Source organism: Dermacentor andersoni, chromosome 1 (assembly GCF_023375885.2).
Source record: "Dermacentor andersoni chromosome 1, qqDerAnde1_hic_scaffold, whole genome shotgun sequence".
In the NCBI taxonomy this organism is placed as follows: domain Eukaryota; kingdom Metazoa; phylum Arthropoda; class Arachnida; order Ixodida; family Ixodidae; genus Dermacentor; species Dermacentor andersoni.
In genome coordinates, this window is record NC_092814.1 from 94,117,378 (window position 1) to 94,134,226 (window position 16,849).

The 16,849-nt window shown below is 47.4% G+C and overlaps 1 protein-coding gene and 1 pseudogene across 2 annotated transcripts; both read right to left on the reverse strand.

Annotated features, from left to right (window-relative positions):
- Window positions 1-3,738: 3,738 nt before the first annotated feature.
- On the reverse strand, window positions 3,739-10,574 carry LOC126543278 (uncharacterized; annotated as a pseudogene).
- Window positions 10,575-10,783: 209 nt separating this feature from the next.
- Window positions 10,784-13,767, reverse strand: LOC126544761 (uncharacterized). Of its 2 annotated transcripts, XM_050192234.3 has the most exons (3): window positions 13,169-13,767; window positions 13,010-13,090; window positions 10,784-11,166 (listed from the first exon to the last, which is right to left on the reverse strand). In XM_050192234.3, exons 1-3 carry the CDS (start codon window positions 13,361-13,363, stop codon window positions 10,912-10,914), a joined length of 531 nt encoding a protein of 176 aa, XP_050048191.2. In that variant the 5' UTR covers window positions 13,364-13,767; the 3' UTR covers window positions 10,784-10,911. The 2 variants fall into 2 exon arrangements, with proteins under 2 accessions (XP_050048191.2, XP_050048190.2); XM_050192233.3 differs by having other exon boundaries at window positions 13,010-13,767.
- Between the last annotated feature and the right edge of the window lie 3,082 nt (window positions 13,768-16,849).

Here is a 16,849-nt window from a genome sequence, read left to right on the forward strand (position 1 = left end):
CAAGAAAAATAATGGGAAGACTAGAACACAACTAAATGTGCGATTGTTGCAAAGTCAAACAAGAGGCTGCTCCCATCTGCTGTGTGGGATATTTGAGCGGCACCCGCCGTGGTTGCTTAGCGGCTATGGTGTTGGGCTGCTACGCCAACACCCTCTAGAAAAGCCGAGAAAAGCTTAGGGCCTTAGCTCTCTCCCCGTGACGTCACACGAGGAGGCGGATTGGTAAAAATACGGAGCGCTGTTGAAGAGAGGTTGTCCCACAGATGCACCGTGCGGAAACTTTTTTTCTTGCAAGAACGAGCATCCATGTATTTTAAAAGAAATTTGACCGCAAGGAAGTTATAGGATAAAAACATATATTTACACAATCCAGTTTTGTGTTGTGGTTGCGCTTTATCAGGAGCAATACACCTATTTGTTCTGGAGAGTTGTAGCTTTCCTTTTTCTTTTTTTTAACTTAATTATCGGCAGCGTCGAGATTTGTCATTTAGCTTGCCACAAAAGTTATTCAGCAAAACGTTCGTGCTGCACCGCAGGATATGTTTTAGTACTACTTCGCTCGTCGTTCTCACAGGCGGAGTCTGATTGCTCTTCGTTAGCCAGCAATTGCAGTGTCAGCTTCGCGACAACCTGGCGTTGTTCGGGCACTAGTAGTAGTTCTGGCTCCGTAGCATGTTGCTCTACGACAACGTAGCTGCGAGCAACAGCGTTAAGTGGAAACATCGGTGGGTAGACTAGACCTGCTCGGTCCAACTGCTTCACGAGGTCGTAGTGTTCATGAGCGGCAAAGACTGATCGTCTTATCCACAGTCAACGCGTCCTCGCATTTCGCGCAATTCAACTTTTTCAGGGTGCCGTACGCTGCATATCCTGCAACGTTGACCAGGATCGGAAGGGCGCCCTGCATCTTCGACAGAGTCTCTCTGCTTACAACAACGCTGCAGCTGCATGGGATGTAATGGCTTTACCTGGTTGCGCACACGTTCCCAGCGGTGGTCGGTGGAAATAGTCGGCACGGTGCTCTGCAGGCGCAGCTTGTTTTCGACTTCATAAATCTGCCTGATAGAAACGTGATACTGCGCACCTGGCCAGTTGCCTCTCTTTTCCGAACCGATCTTCTAGGCAGTCAGTCTGTATTAGTAAGATCTTGATGAGGGCTAGTTGGTTCATACTTAGAACTGAGGTTAAACAGTGCGAAAAAGACGAGGACACAAGGAAACAAATACCACAGACAAGCGCTGATTACCAACTGGAAGTTTATTTGAAATTCACCGGACATTTATACCTTTTTTCAGCATAGGCATGCGCACACCAGTCGCAGAAACATCTGCAAATCAGCAACATTATAATCTTTCATCCAAAAATGTTATTTCTTTTCCCGACAAGGGAAGAGAGGGGGTGCTACACATTTATCTCCTTCCTTTCTAATGTGAAAAGCCTCTACTATTTCACTTTTCCTCTTACCTTTTCCTTTCCCTATGAATTTTGTCTTTTCAAATATGAGGGTGCAGTGACACTTGTTACAGTGCGCAGCCTGTAACGCGAGTGTTTAGATATGTTGACGACTACTTAATTGTTATGAAGAAAGATACCTGTATGTATTTTCATGACGCGGTCGAAGAAATTTTGGACTTGTTCATCAACTCATCGGGAGGACTTAAATTCACGTATGAATTGCCAATTAACAACCGTATTCAGTTTCTTGATATTAACCTCTGTTTTTCTTTGGACGAGCATGTATCCTGGGGATATCATCCCAGATCTAAGAAAACCTTGTTGGGCTACGACCGCGCACATTCTAAATTGATTAAGAGAGGCATATAGCTACAACGTGCATTAAGGCAGCACTTAGTAAGTCATGTGAGCATGAGTGCGATCAAAGTTTTTTTAAATCAGATAGCGCGATTACAGAACTCAGGCTTTCCCAGTTCTGTGATCACTTCAGTATGCGAAGCAATTTTGCAGAAAGAGAAAAGAAGTTCCGAAACTTCCCAAAAAGAAAAGAAAGACAAAAGACAAGCACATGTGGTGCCATACTTGCACAAGTTGTCACACAATCTTAAGAAAGTTTCCAATAGACATAATATTAATTTGGTTTTCAATGCCTCTTGTAAGCTGTCCTCAATATGTAATCGCATGAACAAGCGCGAAAGGCACTTGTGCACCATAAATCATAAAACTCGTTTCACTGAGTGCAGGCGCAACGTTATCTATCAGATACCGCTAAGCTGTGGAAAATCGTATATAGGTCAAACGGGACAGTGCTTCAATGAAAGAGCTCGTCAGCACAGCAGTAACCTAAAGAATGGCTATGGGAGTCATTTAGCTGCACACTGTAACAAGTGTCACTGCACCCCCATATTTGAAAAGACAAAATTCATAGGGAAAGGAAAAGGTAAGAAGGAAAGGGAAATAGTAGAGGCTTTTCACATTAGAAAGGAAGGAGATAAATGTGTAAGCACCCCCTCTCTTGCTTTGTCGGGAAAAGAAATAACATTTTTGGATGAAAGATTATAATGTTGCTGATTTGCAGATGTTTTTGCGACTGGTGTGCGCATGCCTATGCTGAAAAAGGTATAAATGTCCGGTGAATTTCAAATAAACTTCCAGTTGGCAGTCAGCGCTTGTCTGTGGTATTCGTTTCCTTGTGTCCTCGTCTTTTTCGCGCTGTTTAACCTCAGTTCTCAGTCTGTATCTTGCCAAAAAAGGACATATGACATCCCAAGCTCTTCGAAGCTGTACCTAGCGAGCTCAACAAGCGCATAGGTAGTGTGCTCGAGAGCAGCGTGAGTCTCCTTTGCCAGAGTACCCTTGTCGAGGCCTTTGTTTTTCCACTCATCCAGCCATTTCAAAAGCGTGGGCAAGAAGTCGATTTTTGGATCGTTATCAACGGAAGACACTGGTTTTGTAACTGGTCTCTCAGCCTTCTTCCCTTTTCCCGGAGTTTTCAGGTTTACAATTTTCCACTACTTGTAGTAGCAGTGACCTCAAAAGAGAATAGGTTGTGCTCTGCTCCAAGTACACGTAACGCCTCAGGTAAGAAATCATTGAAGATTTGTAAGGCAAGCTTTACGTTCTGCCTTTCAATATTCGAAGGGTAGAGGGCTTTTCTCGACAGCCCATAGCCATGTTTCAACAGCTGGTCACACTCTTTGCTGTGAAGGTCCCTGATTGTCGCAAATGACGCTGTTTGCATGCGCCTTTACTGTGGCGCGTCTATTTGGACTTCAGGGAAGTAGAAGCAAACTTGGTCATTCTTCTGGTTGATCCAGTTATTTCGTATGAATTTTAGTATGTGTACCGGGTCTGTAACGAAGAACAGCGGCCTGTGGCCTTGCAGGTTCTGACGGGTGTTGACACACAATTCTGTTAGAAGGAGGTGATTCGAAGAGGGACATCGCTTTTCTGTTCACAGAGTTCTCGCTCACGACGCACGCAACCCGGTCCCCAATCTTTTCCAGCCCGCAAATCACGTATTTAAGCGTATTGTGCAGGAACTTCGCCTCTACTCTGTGCACTGGCACGATGTGCGCAACTTCTTTGAGTTTGCATATCAGGCTGCGCACCATGAATATGAGAGCACGGTTTGGAGCTTCGTTTGTGTTAAACGCAGCGCCGGTAGTATTACCCCCTTTGTAGTCAAAGTAGGGATGTACTTCGTCTACCATCACCGTGACAAAGCGCTGGTCATCTTTCAGGTCGGAAATCGTTCTTGCCATGTAGGTGAGGAATGATTCTCTAATATCTTTGTTGAGGGCAAATACCGTAAGACGAGCTCACTGACCTGATTGTCATAGGATGCGGCAAGGTGATGCTTCCATGGCTGCGTACGTAAGCGTACGCATGGGGCGATATAGTGAAAAGAATGCAGCAGAACACCACGAAACCAGCATAGTGTCTGCGCTGTTTTTTCGATAGGTACACGGTGACTTGCTTTTTCAGAAATCGAATGCAGTCGGCGTCGTCTTCTGGTTGGGACGTGGACGTGGTTGGTGGTGGACGTGGCTGGGACGTGGTTGGGACGTGGACAGCCTCGTTAATTTCCGCGACTGAGTTGGACACCACGTCACCGTCCCACTTCTCGATGCCTTCGAGGAGTTTCACGATACCCCTTTTACTGTTAGCAGTTTCGGGAACGCACACATTTGCGGCTAGCTTTCTTACGGCCGTTTTCATGACATGTAGCGCCTCGCTCAAGTCTCCTTTCATGCAAACAGATGATTTCAGCCACGGTGCTTCATCGTCGACGATGTGAACGAGAAGAAGCCTTTCATTTTTTTTTTCGATTACGTCCCAGGGAACTTCATCTCCTGGTTCCTCAAGTGGTTGGTAAGCTCGCTCAAAGAATTGACTTTATCCTCATCGCGTGCTCTGTTAAACGCCTCGTTGGATTCAGCGATGGCTTTCTGGAGGGCAGCATGCTCTATATGCGCGCGCGCTTGGAGTCAGGGCCTTCCCCTTTCGCAGATTTCTTAGACATGTAGCTCGGACACAGTTCTGGAACTTCGACGGTACAGCGTCCGGGTGAAGGCGCACATGAGATAGCGGCACTACAGGTGATGGCGCGGCCAGTTGTTTGATCGGTATCGAGGCTATTCGGATAATGTTCTCCTCCGTGAAGTCAAGTTCGCATACCTAGAAATATATTTTACCTCCAATGAGCAAACCCATGTGTAATAGACATACAAAAGTGCGGCTTGTGAGCAATTTACACGTGTATGTATATCTTCTTTCAATGAAATTGTGGCAGCACCAACGAGGCAACGCGCCGAAAGATGGGACAGAGCTACCGCCGACGCCGTCCGCGGCGACGGCAGCTTGCGACGTGGGGAGTGACGTTCCTAACCTTTCGTATATAAAAGAACCAGCCTAGCAACTTATTTAAATGTTGTTGCAGCACCCCTATGGGCGGCGGCGTACTGTCAGTTACAATTACTACAATTACTCTAAATTACCATTACTGGCATACCCGCCTCAGCAGTTGTAGTGGCAGTTTTCAACAGCTTCGCTGGACATCCACTTTCGCAGGGTAGGGATGGCGACTCAACTTTTTAATTACTACGTCGAGTAATGCCTCTGTGGCCAAAGCAATACAAAGGAAATAGTTTATCTCAGTCATTGTTGTGTGCGTTACCGAAAACATAAACGAAATACATTACTCGTTTCGTTCAAATGAAAGGAATGCGTTACCGCCTTACGTTACCTACAAATGATAAGACAACGCGTTACCGTTACAAAAAAAAAAAAAAGAAATAGTGTAACGCACGTTTCTTAGTTGTTACTCCATGCTAAGGAATTTGCGACAGTGGGCCAGCAGCAGCTATAAAGTATTAGACGAACAATTCTCTAATATTTACAAACTGCTGTTGAACTTGAGCAATACCTGCATTTTAACGTTGGAATCGGACAGCTTGCCTGGATTCTCAGTAAATACGTGCGTGCCGACGCTATATGCATACCTGCCAACCTGTGAACATTAAAATTCGTAAAAATCCCACGGACGTGACTATGGGAAGAGGTGAGGGGGATAGCGTGCATTTTTTAAAACTTCGCCCAAGCCCGGACGGCCCCCTGTGTGGCGGTAATTATGCGGCCTTCGAGCATGTCCTGTGGGGCTGCGCCTCTGCCGGTCCCCCTTTCACCGAAGAGGAAATGATGAAGCTTATTAAGGCCCAGGACCAGACCTCTCAAATCCTGGCAGTCCAGAGGGCCCGCGAGAGGGCCGTCAGGTATGACCCGATTGTCCCCGAGTGGGCCTATAGCCATGTGACGTTCAGTTTACTCGCGTCTATTGTGGACCGAATAAAGTTGCTGTCAAGAACAGATGCAGCCACAAGTCTTCGCTCCCTCGCATGCGAGCCTTCGCTAACTCTGTGGAACACCAGTGAATTCACGAACACACGTCTTCACAGATTGGATCGAAGTTTGCAACTCGGTCTTCCACCAGGGTTGCCACGAGCGGAAGCAACACTTCTGTGCCGCCTATGGCTCGGCGTGGCATTCACGAACTCCTATTCCTTCCGCATTGGAATGGCCGACAGCCCTGCTTGCGACACCTGCCGCTGCGAGGAGACGATCGCGCACCTCCTCTGTGACTGTCCACGTTACAATGTGCAAAGAAAAGTGCTCGTGACCGTGCTCGAAAAACTGGACAATCGCCCCTTAACAGAAGAGAAAGTTCTAGGACACTGGTCCAGACGGGTTTCGGCACTCAAGGCCTTGGCCTTTGCTCAAGTTCTTAAAGGGACACTAAAGGTTACCAAAAACTCAAGTTAAAGTGGTAGAGCAATGTTCTAGAACGTCTAAGGCGTCAATGTAATCACGAACAAAGTTTTAGTAACCGAGAAATTGAGGTAAATGCATGACACGATTTGAGACCCCCCAGCGACATTCCGGTACTAGCCCAATGACGAAAGCACTCCTCATAATTTGTGTTACTAATACTCAACTACTCGTATTAAAAATATCATTTCATTCGATTATAAGACGGAAAAAAATGCTGCTTGTCTACGTCTATTCGATTCTAAGAAAAAATAACATTTTGACGTTACCCTTCAGTAATATGGGTATTCGAAAGGTTTCGTTTTCGCTCGACTCTGCGCCGCGCACACTGGAGTTTCAGTAGCTTCGTTATCGCGTCGTGCTGTGAGGGTTCTGCTGGCTCGCGAAACTTTCATTTGGAACAAGCAGCGAGAATGCCACGTCCATGTGATGTCGTGGGAAGCCCTCGTTGCTTTCCCGCTCCGGAGAGCCGGTGTCGAGGCCGCCGTCGTAGTACGCAACGACGCCGGCAGTGCGAGCCCTCAGCAGCAGGTCGCGCTCGCCGGTGCTCAAATCGCTGAAGTTGAGCCCACCATCGCGAGCCAATCTGTCGGTGTCAGGGTCCATTGCGACGAGCGTCGAAGTTTGCGTCATAGAATGAAGTACCAGCTTCTGGGCGTCTTGCGCTGGAGTTTGAGGTATAGTAGCGGCGCCTGGTGGCAGTGCGGGAAACGACATCTGGTTCGTGCCAGCTTGGGTCGTATTGAGCCCTGGCTGTGGCGAAGCACGTTTCTAGGCCGAATTTTGCGTCGATTCGCACTCTTTTATGCCCTGTTGCGAGTGCGAAAAGGCTCGTCACTTCTCACAGACCACGCCGACCACGCTGCGAGCTCGCCGCAGCCTATTGGCCTCGAGCTCCACCACTGGAAAAGCTGGCGCCACCGTCGGCGTGACGTGCTAGGAGGGATCACGTGGACATAGCGGCTGCGTCGGCTGCTTCGGGCGCGCCGAAGCGAGCTGAAAACGAGTTTAAATTCCCTCGTACGCTGCCTGCGGTCCTCATTTAGTGGCGAAATTTTCCCGCTTCGAGTGTCTCCTTTACAACGCTTGAAAGCACTACAATAGGTAGTGGCTGCCTTTGAAGGCGCGCAACATGGTAGGCTACTGCTCGGTGCCGCAGGGCCAGACGCACGTAACGGAGGCCGGTGTCAGCCTTATTCACACGTAGCCGCAGGACAAGAAGCTGCGTGAAGCTCGGCTCGCGAAACATAAAACCGGCAAACAGTCATCGGCTACAACTAGGGTATGCAGCAAGCACAGACGCGAGGAAGATTTCTGCTACGACGCCGGGTCTGCGATGTTCGGAAAACGCGCGCTGAGACGCTCGCCCGAGTCCGCTGCCCGACTAATGTCATGACGGTTTGGTGTATGAACTTGTCGATGCTATAGATACTGGCAAGTTCACTGGAGTGGAAAGGCAGCGGCAAGAAGCACATTTAAAAAAAGCATGGCATATGGTCATGTTTGTGTTATGAATTAATGCACTGGATTACAAAAAGAGGAGCAGCGGGAAATTGCACGCTGAGAACAGCGATAAACATACAGTGCGACGCAACTCGAGAAATAATATTGAAAGGTCAAAAAATTTAGAAGAAAAAAAGATTGAATCGTCGCGACGGCACATTACAGTCCCCGTAGGCGTGGAAGTCTCTACAATGAAATTATTTTTGAACAGCTCTGATAGCGCCCACGCAACAATGGTTGCTTGTATACTGTCAAATGCTGACATTCTGCGGCCTAAAGCTCATGGCACGGTGAGAAAACGCGCGCGCGGAGAAAGCGAAACAGTGCGCGGACAAGCATGCAGACGCGCAGTCGGTCGCTGCGAATCTGCGCGATCGCTGCATTAAGGCTTCGTTCTGTTACGCTCCATTTAGTTATACAAACACTATAAGAACATATTTCACATAGTTTGCTCTCGGCGTTTACCTACCTTTCACGCAAGAAGCCGGTTCGGGAGACTCCATCGCGGCGACCGCGCGCATGTGGCGTTCACTGTACGCATTCGGTAAAGAGATAGCGTCTGTAAACGATTCTGTGCTTTCAGTTTGCCTAAGATTATTATTTAGACACTAAGAAACCTCTCTCGTTTCGAAAGTACGTACGGAAATGTCCGGGAGAGGTCGCGCGTGGTGTTTTCAGTGAGCGCTGACAGCAAAACCTATGAGGAGCGCGCCACGTGATCCCTCATACTACGCCAGCGAGGCGCTTCCGATAGATGGCGACTCCGTAACTCCTCGCCGCCAATAGTTTAACGAAAACGGACTCTCCGTGTGCCGTTGGACGTAATTCGTTTATCTTCCCGCTAGCCACCATACTATGCCACCATAACCATACTCCCGCTTTCGCTCTGCTGTCGGCTCTGTCTTGGCTCTGTTTCTGGCCGCGCGTTTGCGTTTTGCGCAGAAAAGCCGTAGCGCCGTCTGCGGACGCTGTTCTACTCACCGATGGCGCAACGTCACTATGAGACCATGATGTCAGTACTCCTCGATCGGAGTGCGGGCGATTTGAACTGCGCTAGAGGTACGCGGACGCTTCAGAACGCATTTTCTCTTAAAATATGTCTCTCCTTGGCACGAAACAAGCGTTTCGAGGTTTCTGTGATGGTATTTCAACAGTCCACGTTGACTTAATAGTAACCTTTAGTGTCCCTTTAAGGACATGTGAATTGTGCGAACGCCTTTGACTATTGTTGCGCGTAACATCGCGTTACTGTGTGCATTTTTCTTGTTTTTCTTCTCTTCCTGCTCCTTTTATTCCCTTTACCCCTTTCCCCAGCACAGGGTAGCCAGCCGGTATTTACACTGGCTAACCTCCCTGTCTTTCCTTCCCTTTTGTCTCTCTCTCTCTGCTTCACTCACTCACTCACTTCGCCATGAGCACACAGATATTGTGGAATACATATGAATGCTTTATTAACTATGGCTTACACTTAGACACAACAGCAGCAGTAACACATTCTTTGTATCAAAGTGACCTTTCAAGCTATATTGATGCTGCCGACGGTGCCTGGTTGAGGAAATACACCGAGTAAATTTACTCGAGGCAAGTATACCCATCTTTTAAATGGCGTACGTATTGCGATGCCAGAAGAGGGCGGCGTAAGTACCATCACAATTTGTTTTTTGCATGCGTTCTTGTTTGTAATCTTGTGCTGCTCACTCTTTAAACACTTTAAATTCTATTCTCGAAAATGTTCTCACTTTTCCTAAAACATGGCGCCATATTCGTAAAATCGTAGAACAAGCCCAAGTTCTTAAATTGTACAAAAAATTCGGGAGCGTTGGCAGGTATATGCTGTTCTCGACGGATGCACTGTATGGGGCGTCTGTATTAACTTGCGAAACCGCGGAAATTGTTTTGCTTGAGCTCGGTCAGCGCAAAATTAAGCAGCACAAAGGAGAAAGCTCCTCATCCTAAGTTGGCGACGAGGAGTGACATTTCGAGAATGCGTTCCCAAAGAAGTCGTCAGCTCGCCATCATCCGTTGTGCTGGATCATGCGTGACTGCGCGCTCGTGTTAAAGCTTGGTGGGAACTTTATGATTTATTTTTGCCTGCATCGTCGAGGGAACGTGTTTTGTGGCCCGCGTGCGAGCTGGGGAAAATGGTCGTCGCCGAAAACGTCTGAACATATTCTTTATTTGACACGCCGCTTTAGTTCAAGCGCTGTACGCCCCTTTTTTTCTTGCAAAGTGTGTGTGTAGTGGGTTGGGGTAAATAAATTACGGTGTTTTACTTGCCAAAACTACGATCCGATTACGAGGCACGCCGTAGTGGGGACTCTAAATTAATTTTGGCCACCTGGGGTTCTTTAACGTGCACCTAAATCTAAGTACACGGGTGTTTTTGCATTTGGCCCTCGTCGAAATGTGGCCGCGGTGACCGGGATTTGATCCCGCGACCCACCGATCCCGCTTAGCAGCGCAACACCAAAGCCATTAAGCAACCACGACGGGTTGTGGGCGGGATGAGGGTACTGAAATGAAAGGTAGCTAGAAAATGTTAGCGTTACCTGTTAATTAGAAAATGCTAGTACGTTACCTGTTAGTTTATAAAAAGCAACGAGTGCGCTACCAAGTTTTAAAAAATTAGCGCGTTACCGGTAACGCGTCACCACAAACGCTGATCTCATCTTCCCCAGTTAAAAAAAAAATTGGAACGCATTTCGTGACGCGCCCTGTGTACTCACATGCAAGCGCGCACCCCCGCCGTCGCTACCATCACCCAACACTCGACTGCATCTGAGTGCCATAACGGAACATTTCGACGAGGGCCCACTGACATATCAGCGAACTGCAGCACAGGCTGCGCCTAAGTGGAATGCCATTCGTCCGAGTCGCGACTCGGTGGCTATATCTACACACAGGTGGACAATTAGCGCAGGCCCTATAGGTGCACCATATGCCTATACGGTGCGAGCCGGCAACAGCGATACAACACAACTGCTGAAAATTCCTTCGCTTAAGCTGCGGCCCCGGTGTAATTTATTCCTCGTGCGTCATGGTGGCCTGCACGAGCCTCCCATGCATAGAGTAGAGTTCACAAATGGCATCCATGTCCCTCGCGCAACCCCCAGGCGGTCTGTGTGGTCAGGCGCTACTCTGTGGCTGGTCGCTGGACTGTTGCTTGGCGTCTGGCGCTGCCAGTGCGTCCTTCAGCACAGATGTCAGGTCTTGGTCGCCGATCGCTTCCTGAAGCACGTCTTTGACCTCGTTTGACGCTAGCCTGGCGATCACCTGGCTGTTGTCGCGAATGACTTTCTTGATGACCTTGGTGGCCAGCCACTTGAGTACTGTCGGCACGCCTATCAAAGACGACACGTCAAAGTCGCCGATGTTCTCTACCTGGAAAGGAGAAAACGCTACTCAAGCTTTGTGACTGCGCAACGAGATGGTAATATTAAAGTGCTGGCCTTCGACTAAAGACACGTGAATATACCGGGAGTTTCAACGAACACTTCCATTTTTTTTTTCTTTAAATAATAGCATAATTCTAGACCATGAGCTGGTCTACTCGAAGAGGCGGGCATTACTTGCGCAAGAAATTGAAATGCATAATTGACTAATTAACGAAAATTGCAAATTAAGTTTTTAACTAATAACCTGATGGCACATACTGCAACTTACAAATTCTAGCCGTGGAGTGCGCGAGGCGGATCCAATTCGAACAAATTCTCAGGATGACACCAGTTTCGAGGTATGAATTCCCAAACTTTGCGGAGAAATGCATTGGCATTCCAGTTACTTTTGCGCTTCAATGCAGGAAACGACGTTTTGTTAAGAAAGTAAGTGGAACGACAGGTCACTTTTACCGCAAGTTTTGCGGCACATATCTCGTAAATGGTGTCATTCACAGAATTATTGTTAAGTGGATATGCCTTGCAGTCTCACCCACTAGAATTTGCAAGTTGAAATATGTGCCACAAGGTCATTAGTTAAAAAAACTTAATTAGTGAATTTTCTTAATTAGTTGATTACGCATTTCATTTCTTTCTTTTTTTTTGCAAGTAATGTCCACCTCATCGAGTAAACCAGCTCATGGACTAGAATTGTGCTATTTGCCACAGACACTTAAAACATTTTGAAAGTGTTCGCTGAAACACTTCTATGAACGAAAGGCTGGATCTTTGCTGCATTAGGTTGTACGACAAAAGTTCCTCCTTTCATTTTCACGTATGCATGGAAAAATGTTATTTTTGCATAGACTTCGTGAAAATAAACGACCTTTTTACTACCGCACGGGGAGCAATTGACGCTTGTTGGTAGGTTTATATAGCTCGCCACTCCAATCTTTGTTAATGAGCTAGCACTGTCCAAGCAGAAAGGAAAAATGCGGTTTTTTAGGTAGCTTTAGTCATGCTTCCTGTGAAAACGCGTTGGCAGTATAGTATATACAAGGTGTCCCAGCTAAGTTTAGCCAGAGATTAAATATATGCGAATGCCACGTATACGTGGAAACAACCAAGGTAAGTTGTTTGCCGTCGCTTGTACATGCTCAAATTATTTCTCATTTTCTCATTTTTCTCAAATTTTCTCATTCCGCCTAATTAGATTAGTCTTAATCAATCTATGATTTCCTCAAATGTTATGATTAGATAAAAAGTGTCCTTGAGAAAATTGTAGAGCGACATGAAAAACTCCCGATACAGCTTTCTGTTACTCAATACGTGCTTTAATGTGTTTTTTTCGAGCGTGAAAGAAGCCCGCAAATGCACACAACATTGCCGCACGACTGGCCGCTCGAGGCACTGCGTGTATTCGCGGGCTGCTTTCACGCTCGGAAAAACACTTTTATGTAGCAACAGAGAGCCGTATCTGGAGTTTTTCATGTCGCTGTACAATTTTCTCAAGGACACTTCTGATCTAATTATAATATTTGAGGAATTGATAGATTGATTAAGACTATATAATTAGGCGGAATGAGAAAATAATAATTTGAGTATGTCCAAGCGACGGCAAACAACTTACCTTGGCTGTGTTCAGCTATACGTGGCATTCGCACATTTTTAAACTCTGGCTAAAGTTAGCTGGGACACCCTGTATACACGCTTATTTAGCGAATGGTAACCACGGCCGGAGGCCCAGTCACATTTCCTTGAGCGACCCTTACAAACTCTAGAGCTCTGATCTAATGGAGCCCTGTACCAGCGCTGTCGTCGCACACACAACGCGCACTCGTAGGCCGTACCTGCAGTGACTTGACGTCGGGGAAGCCCCCTCTGAGCACCAGCAGGACGCCTATGAGTACTCGCTCGAAACTCAGTGCCACCTGTCCGCGGAAGTAAGAATAGGCGAAGTCGCACTGAAACTTGACTTCCCGACAGGCAACTCGCGAGCGTAGCCGTACTTCAACTGGCAGCTGTCCCGACGTGTACGGGCTGGCACGCATGTAGGCGTCCCCCTCGCGAAACACGGCGTTCAGGTCCCAGAAGCGCGGCGAGTAGACTCGAGCCTCGCCCGCGGTGAAGTCCGGCAGCGGCACATTTCCCAAGCGCGCGTGGACCACGGGCCGCGCGCGGAACTCAGCCAGCACGCAGTCCATGACGCGGTTGGCCGTCTTCAGGTCGCTGAAGGTCAGGTCCTGACCGCGGCTCGGGCCGGCCTCGGGCTCTGCTGGCGACGTCGTGGTCACGCTCACCGTGACCGAGGATCCCTGGCCCTTGGCAGCGGGCTCCACGTGGAATTCCACCTCCGGCGCGCCGTCTGGGGTGGGTCCCAGGCGGAACTCCACCTCGCGCACGGTCGCAGCCGCCGATGGTAAATCTACAGAGCAATCGTCGGTGTGAAACGTTAGTTCAGCCTGGTAACGGCGGCATTAAAACGTTGTTCCGTTCGCACCGTCGCCGCGCTACATTTCGCGTGTGCCAATCAATTGAGGCGCGTCTGATACTCGAGACGAAGCAATATAAGCTTCATGACCTTCAAGGTTAGCCTGTCGGTGACTTTAAAAAAAATCTACGTTATAGCTGCGCAAATGCTGATTCAGGCGCTTTGAGCGCTTTGGCGGATACGCTTATAACCAAGTTCATCAAACGAAAGTAATTGAAACAAGACTGCTAATAAACTTTCTTTCAAGTATTGCGATTATGGTATCTGTTTATATTAGAAGCTTATAAAGACAAGCGCATTCGGAAACGACTTTATTCTGTTTAATGTTTGCAGATCACTTCTGAGATTTGAAAAAAATCAAACTTGATGCTCAGTACGCTAATTTCGCATTCAGAGTACGCGCAGCTCAATGCGAGGAAAAACAAAAACAAAACAGGCTTCTCACTTGATAGTGATCTAAAGAAAGGAAAGACGCTTGATTCTCACGGGTTGCAGAATCAAGCGTCTTTCCTTTCTTTAGATCACTATCAAGGCAGGAGACAGTTTTTTTTTTTCTTTCCAGAACGGCACGACACGGTTATTTGGTGTGGAACAGCTATTCGTCTTTCAGTGTGGGCATAAACAATTTGTTGAACGAAACAAATTGAATGCGCTGACGCTCAATTACGCGAGAAGGAAGGAAAGGTCATGAACTATTTTTGTTATCAGATATTTTAAAACTGATGAGTGTGACATACCTGACATTTTGGGCGGCCAGGGATGATGCTGAGTCGCAACGGTGAACGGGCGGGGGAGGGGGGGGGGGCAGGGAGGGCGCCGGTCTTTTGCGGCTTCACACCTGGAAGTAAGTTTGGGTGTATATCAGTCATTCGGTCACTTTGTCAAAATACATATACCAGTGCCTTCTACAGAAAACCGAGAGCGGTCGGCACTTGTATTACAAATCCTACAGGGCTACACACAGGGAACGTAGGTGATCAGGATAGGATGTACGCTGCACAAGGAAGCATCATTCGTTTAATACGCACTTAAGAAGCGCACACCAAGTTGTCGTGAAGTGTTGACGCGTACGCCGCCTAACAAAAATAAGATAAAGGAGCATTGTTCTGACGCCCATGCGCGCCAGTGCGCTCTCAGCTCTCCATGACAACCTGCTAAGGCTATGCGTGCGTGGGGTAGGCATAAGGGTTACTTAAGGGTGAGGGTTCCAGATCATGAAAAAAGAAAGCGCAAACGCCTACTATTCGTGTGGGTCCGCTCGCTGTCCCTGCACGTGCCCCAAGCATAGTGCGACGCCATTACATAGTCTGCCGATACAATGTTAGAAGTTTCTGTCTATTCTGCGATATCGGCGTGCGGGAAATTCTGGTTACAAGAAGAAATATCAGAATTACTATTCCGGTATTGTGGGCAGTTACTGCTAAACAGCTATTGTTGGCAGTTACCGCTATACCGCTATTGTGGGCAGTTACATGGGTTTCTTTCGCATGCGATATTTGAATCGGGCATTCTCTTCAACGATTGCTTGATCACGGCGCGTTTCCTTTACTAGGATAACAGTATTAAGCTATATAGAGAATCACGTCCAGATTGCGTATTAAATTTAAAGCATCTTAATTCAATATTGAGGTTATTACCTGTTCCATTGCCAAGAGGTACGGCAATTGGTCTTCACTAATTAACAAACAATGAGTACTCCTAGGAGCACCAAAGTAGCCCAACAACAAAACTCCTAAGATTTCGTTCGTTATCTCGATAGCGTATATCTTTATCCATATATGCACCCGAAGCACTTATTTCGGATGTTGCACTCAGCCCTACATTATTTCCGTTAAGTTGCTGCTTACGTAGTGACGTATATACAGGACCTAGCTTAAGGTAGGATGTATAATCGAAAGCGTAGTAGTATTTGTAATGAATAACTGGCACTGACGCTATAACACGGTATTATCATTATTGTTTCCCAAATGTATGTGCGACGCGTGAAATATAGCAGCCTTCGCACCCGCTACATCTTCAGTTACTTACAATGAAAATTTGGAACAGTATATCCGCTTGCGCATTCCGCTCACATCGTGCCTTCGCTAGAGAATGCCGCTTCAGGGGCGAAACTTTGCTACGTTCCGCTTGATAGCTGGTTCATACAACCAATCCATCTCGTGGAACTACCTTTTTAAACGCTTCCACATGAGCAAGATACCAGAAATGATGACGTCTTTGCTCTGCTGGCCGTAATGCTGTGCTAACTTTATCCAAGCTGTTCAACGAAAAAAAAAAGAGATTAATAAAATACGGCGCAAGGTATAATTATAATACGGTTTCAGGTCGTCAGACCTCTGACGACCGAACACCATAGGTCTTAAAATCGTGTCTTCCACCGTGCTCTCTCTAAAAAAAAAATTTTTTTTTTTTCGTTGAACAGCATATATTGGTGCAGGAAAGAGGTGACAATCTTTTTGGAAGTAAGACTTGTTAACGCTTTCGGCTGGTGGACCAGCCTTCGTCAGAGTACAGGGCACAAAAGTTCGTCGCCTCTTTCTTTCGTCGGCTCAACGGCTCAAGCGTACTGAACTTTCAAGAAACCCCCATATATATATATGCGCATTTTGGGCGGCCAGAGATGATAGTCTGGCGCAACAGGGGCACGGGACGCGCACACATACACACATACAAAAATGGTGTGGGGAGGGGTGAACCCTGACGCTAAGATAATCTGGCAAATAGCGAGATGCGCGCTTGCGTCGTCTTTTCTCGCTTACAAATTCCCGCTGTAATACCGAGAAATGTTATACCCTCCACACATTTAATTTCCACAGGCCGCACAGGACATCATACGCGCGTCCCCATTGACTGGTAAGCACCCCACGCATGTCCGATTCGATCCCCTTTCGTACGAGCTCTGGCTACGCTTGCACTCTCAGTTGCCGATCAATACAGTTCAGAGGACTGCAAGTCCCCAGCGCTTTGCATCTGCCAGTCAGGCACGCCAGATATCTAAGACATAATGATTAATAAACGGTAGAGGCGTACTCACCATGGCCGTTTACCCGACTGCTGTCTTCGTTTTCATCGCAATCTTCATGTGACCTTCGCGCGAGCTACAGCAAAAGCGCGCACTTCTTGTCGGGCCTGTGCAGGTCTTTTTCTTTTTCTTTTAGTACCACGTACGCAGACTTTCTTCCGGTAAATCGATATACTT

Excerpts from the sequence above, each read along its gene's own strand:
- LOC126544761 (XM_050192233.3), bottom strand. The coding sequence starts at position 13,363 with ATGGACTGCGTGCTGGCTGAGTTCCGCGCGCGGCCCGTGGTCCACGCG. Across the intron at positions 11,167-13,009 it reads CCGACGTCAAGTCACTGCAG|GTAGAGAACATCGGCGACTT; the intron begins GTACGGCCTACG and ends TCTCCTTTCCAG.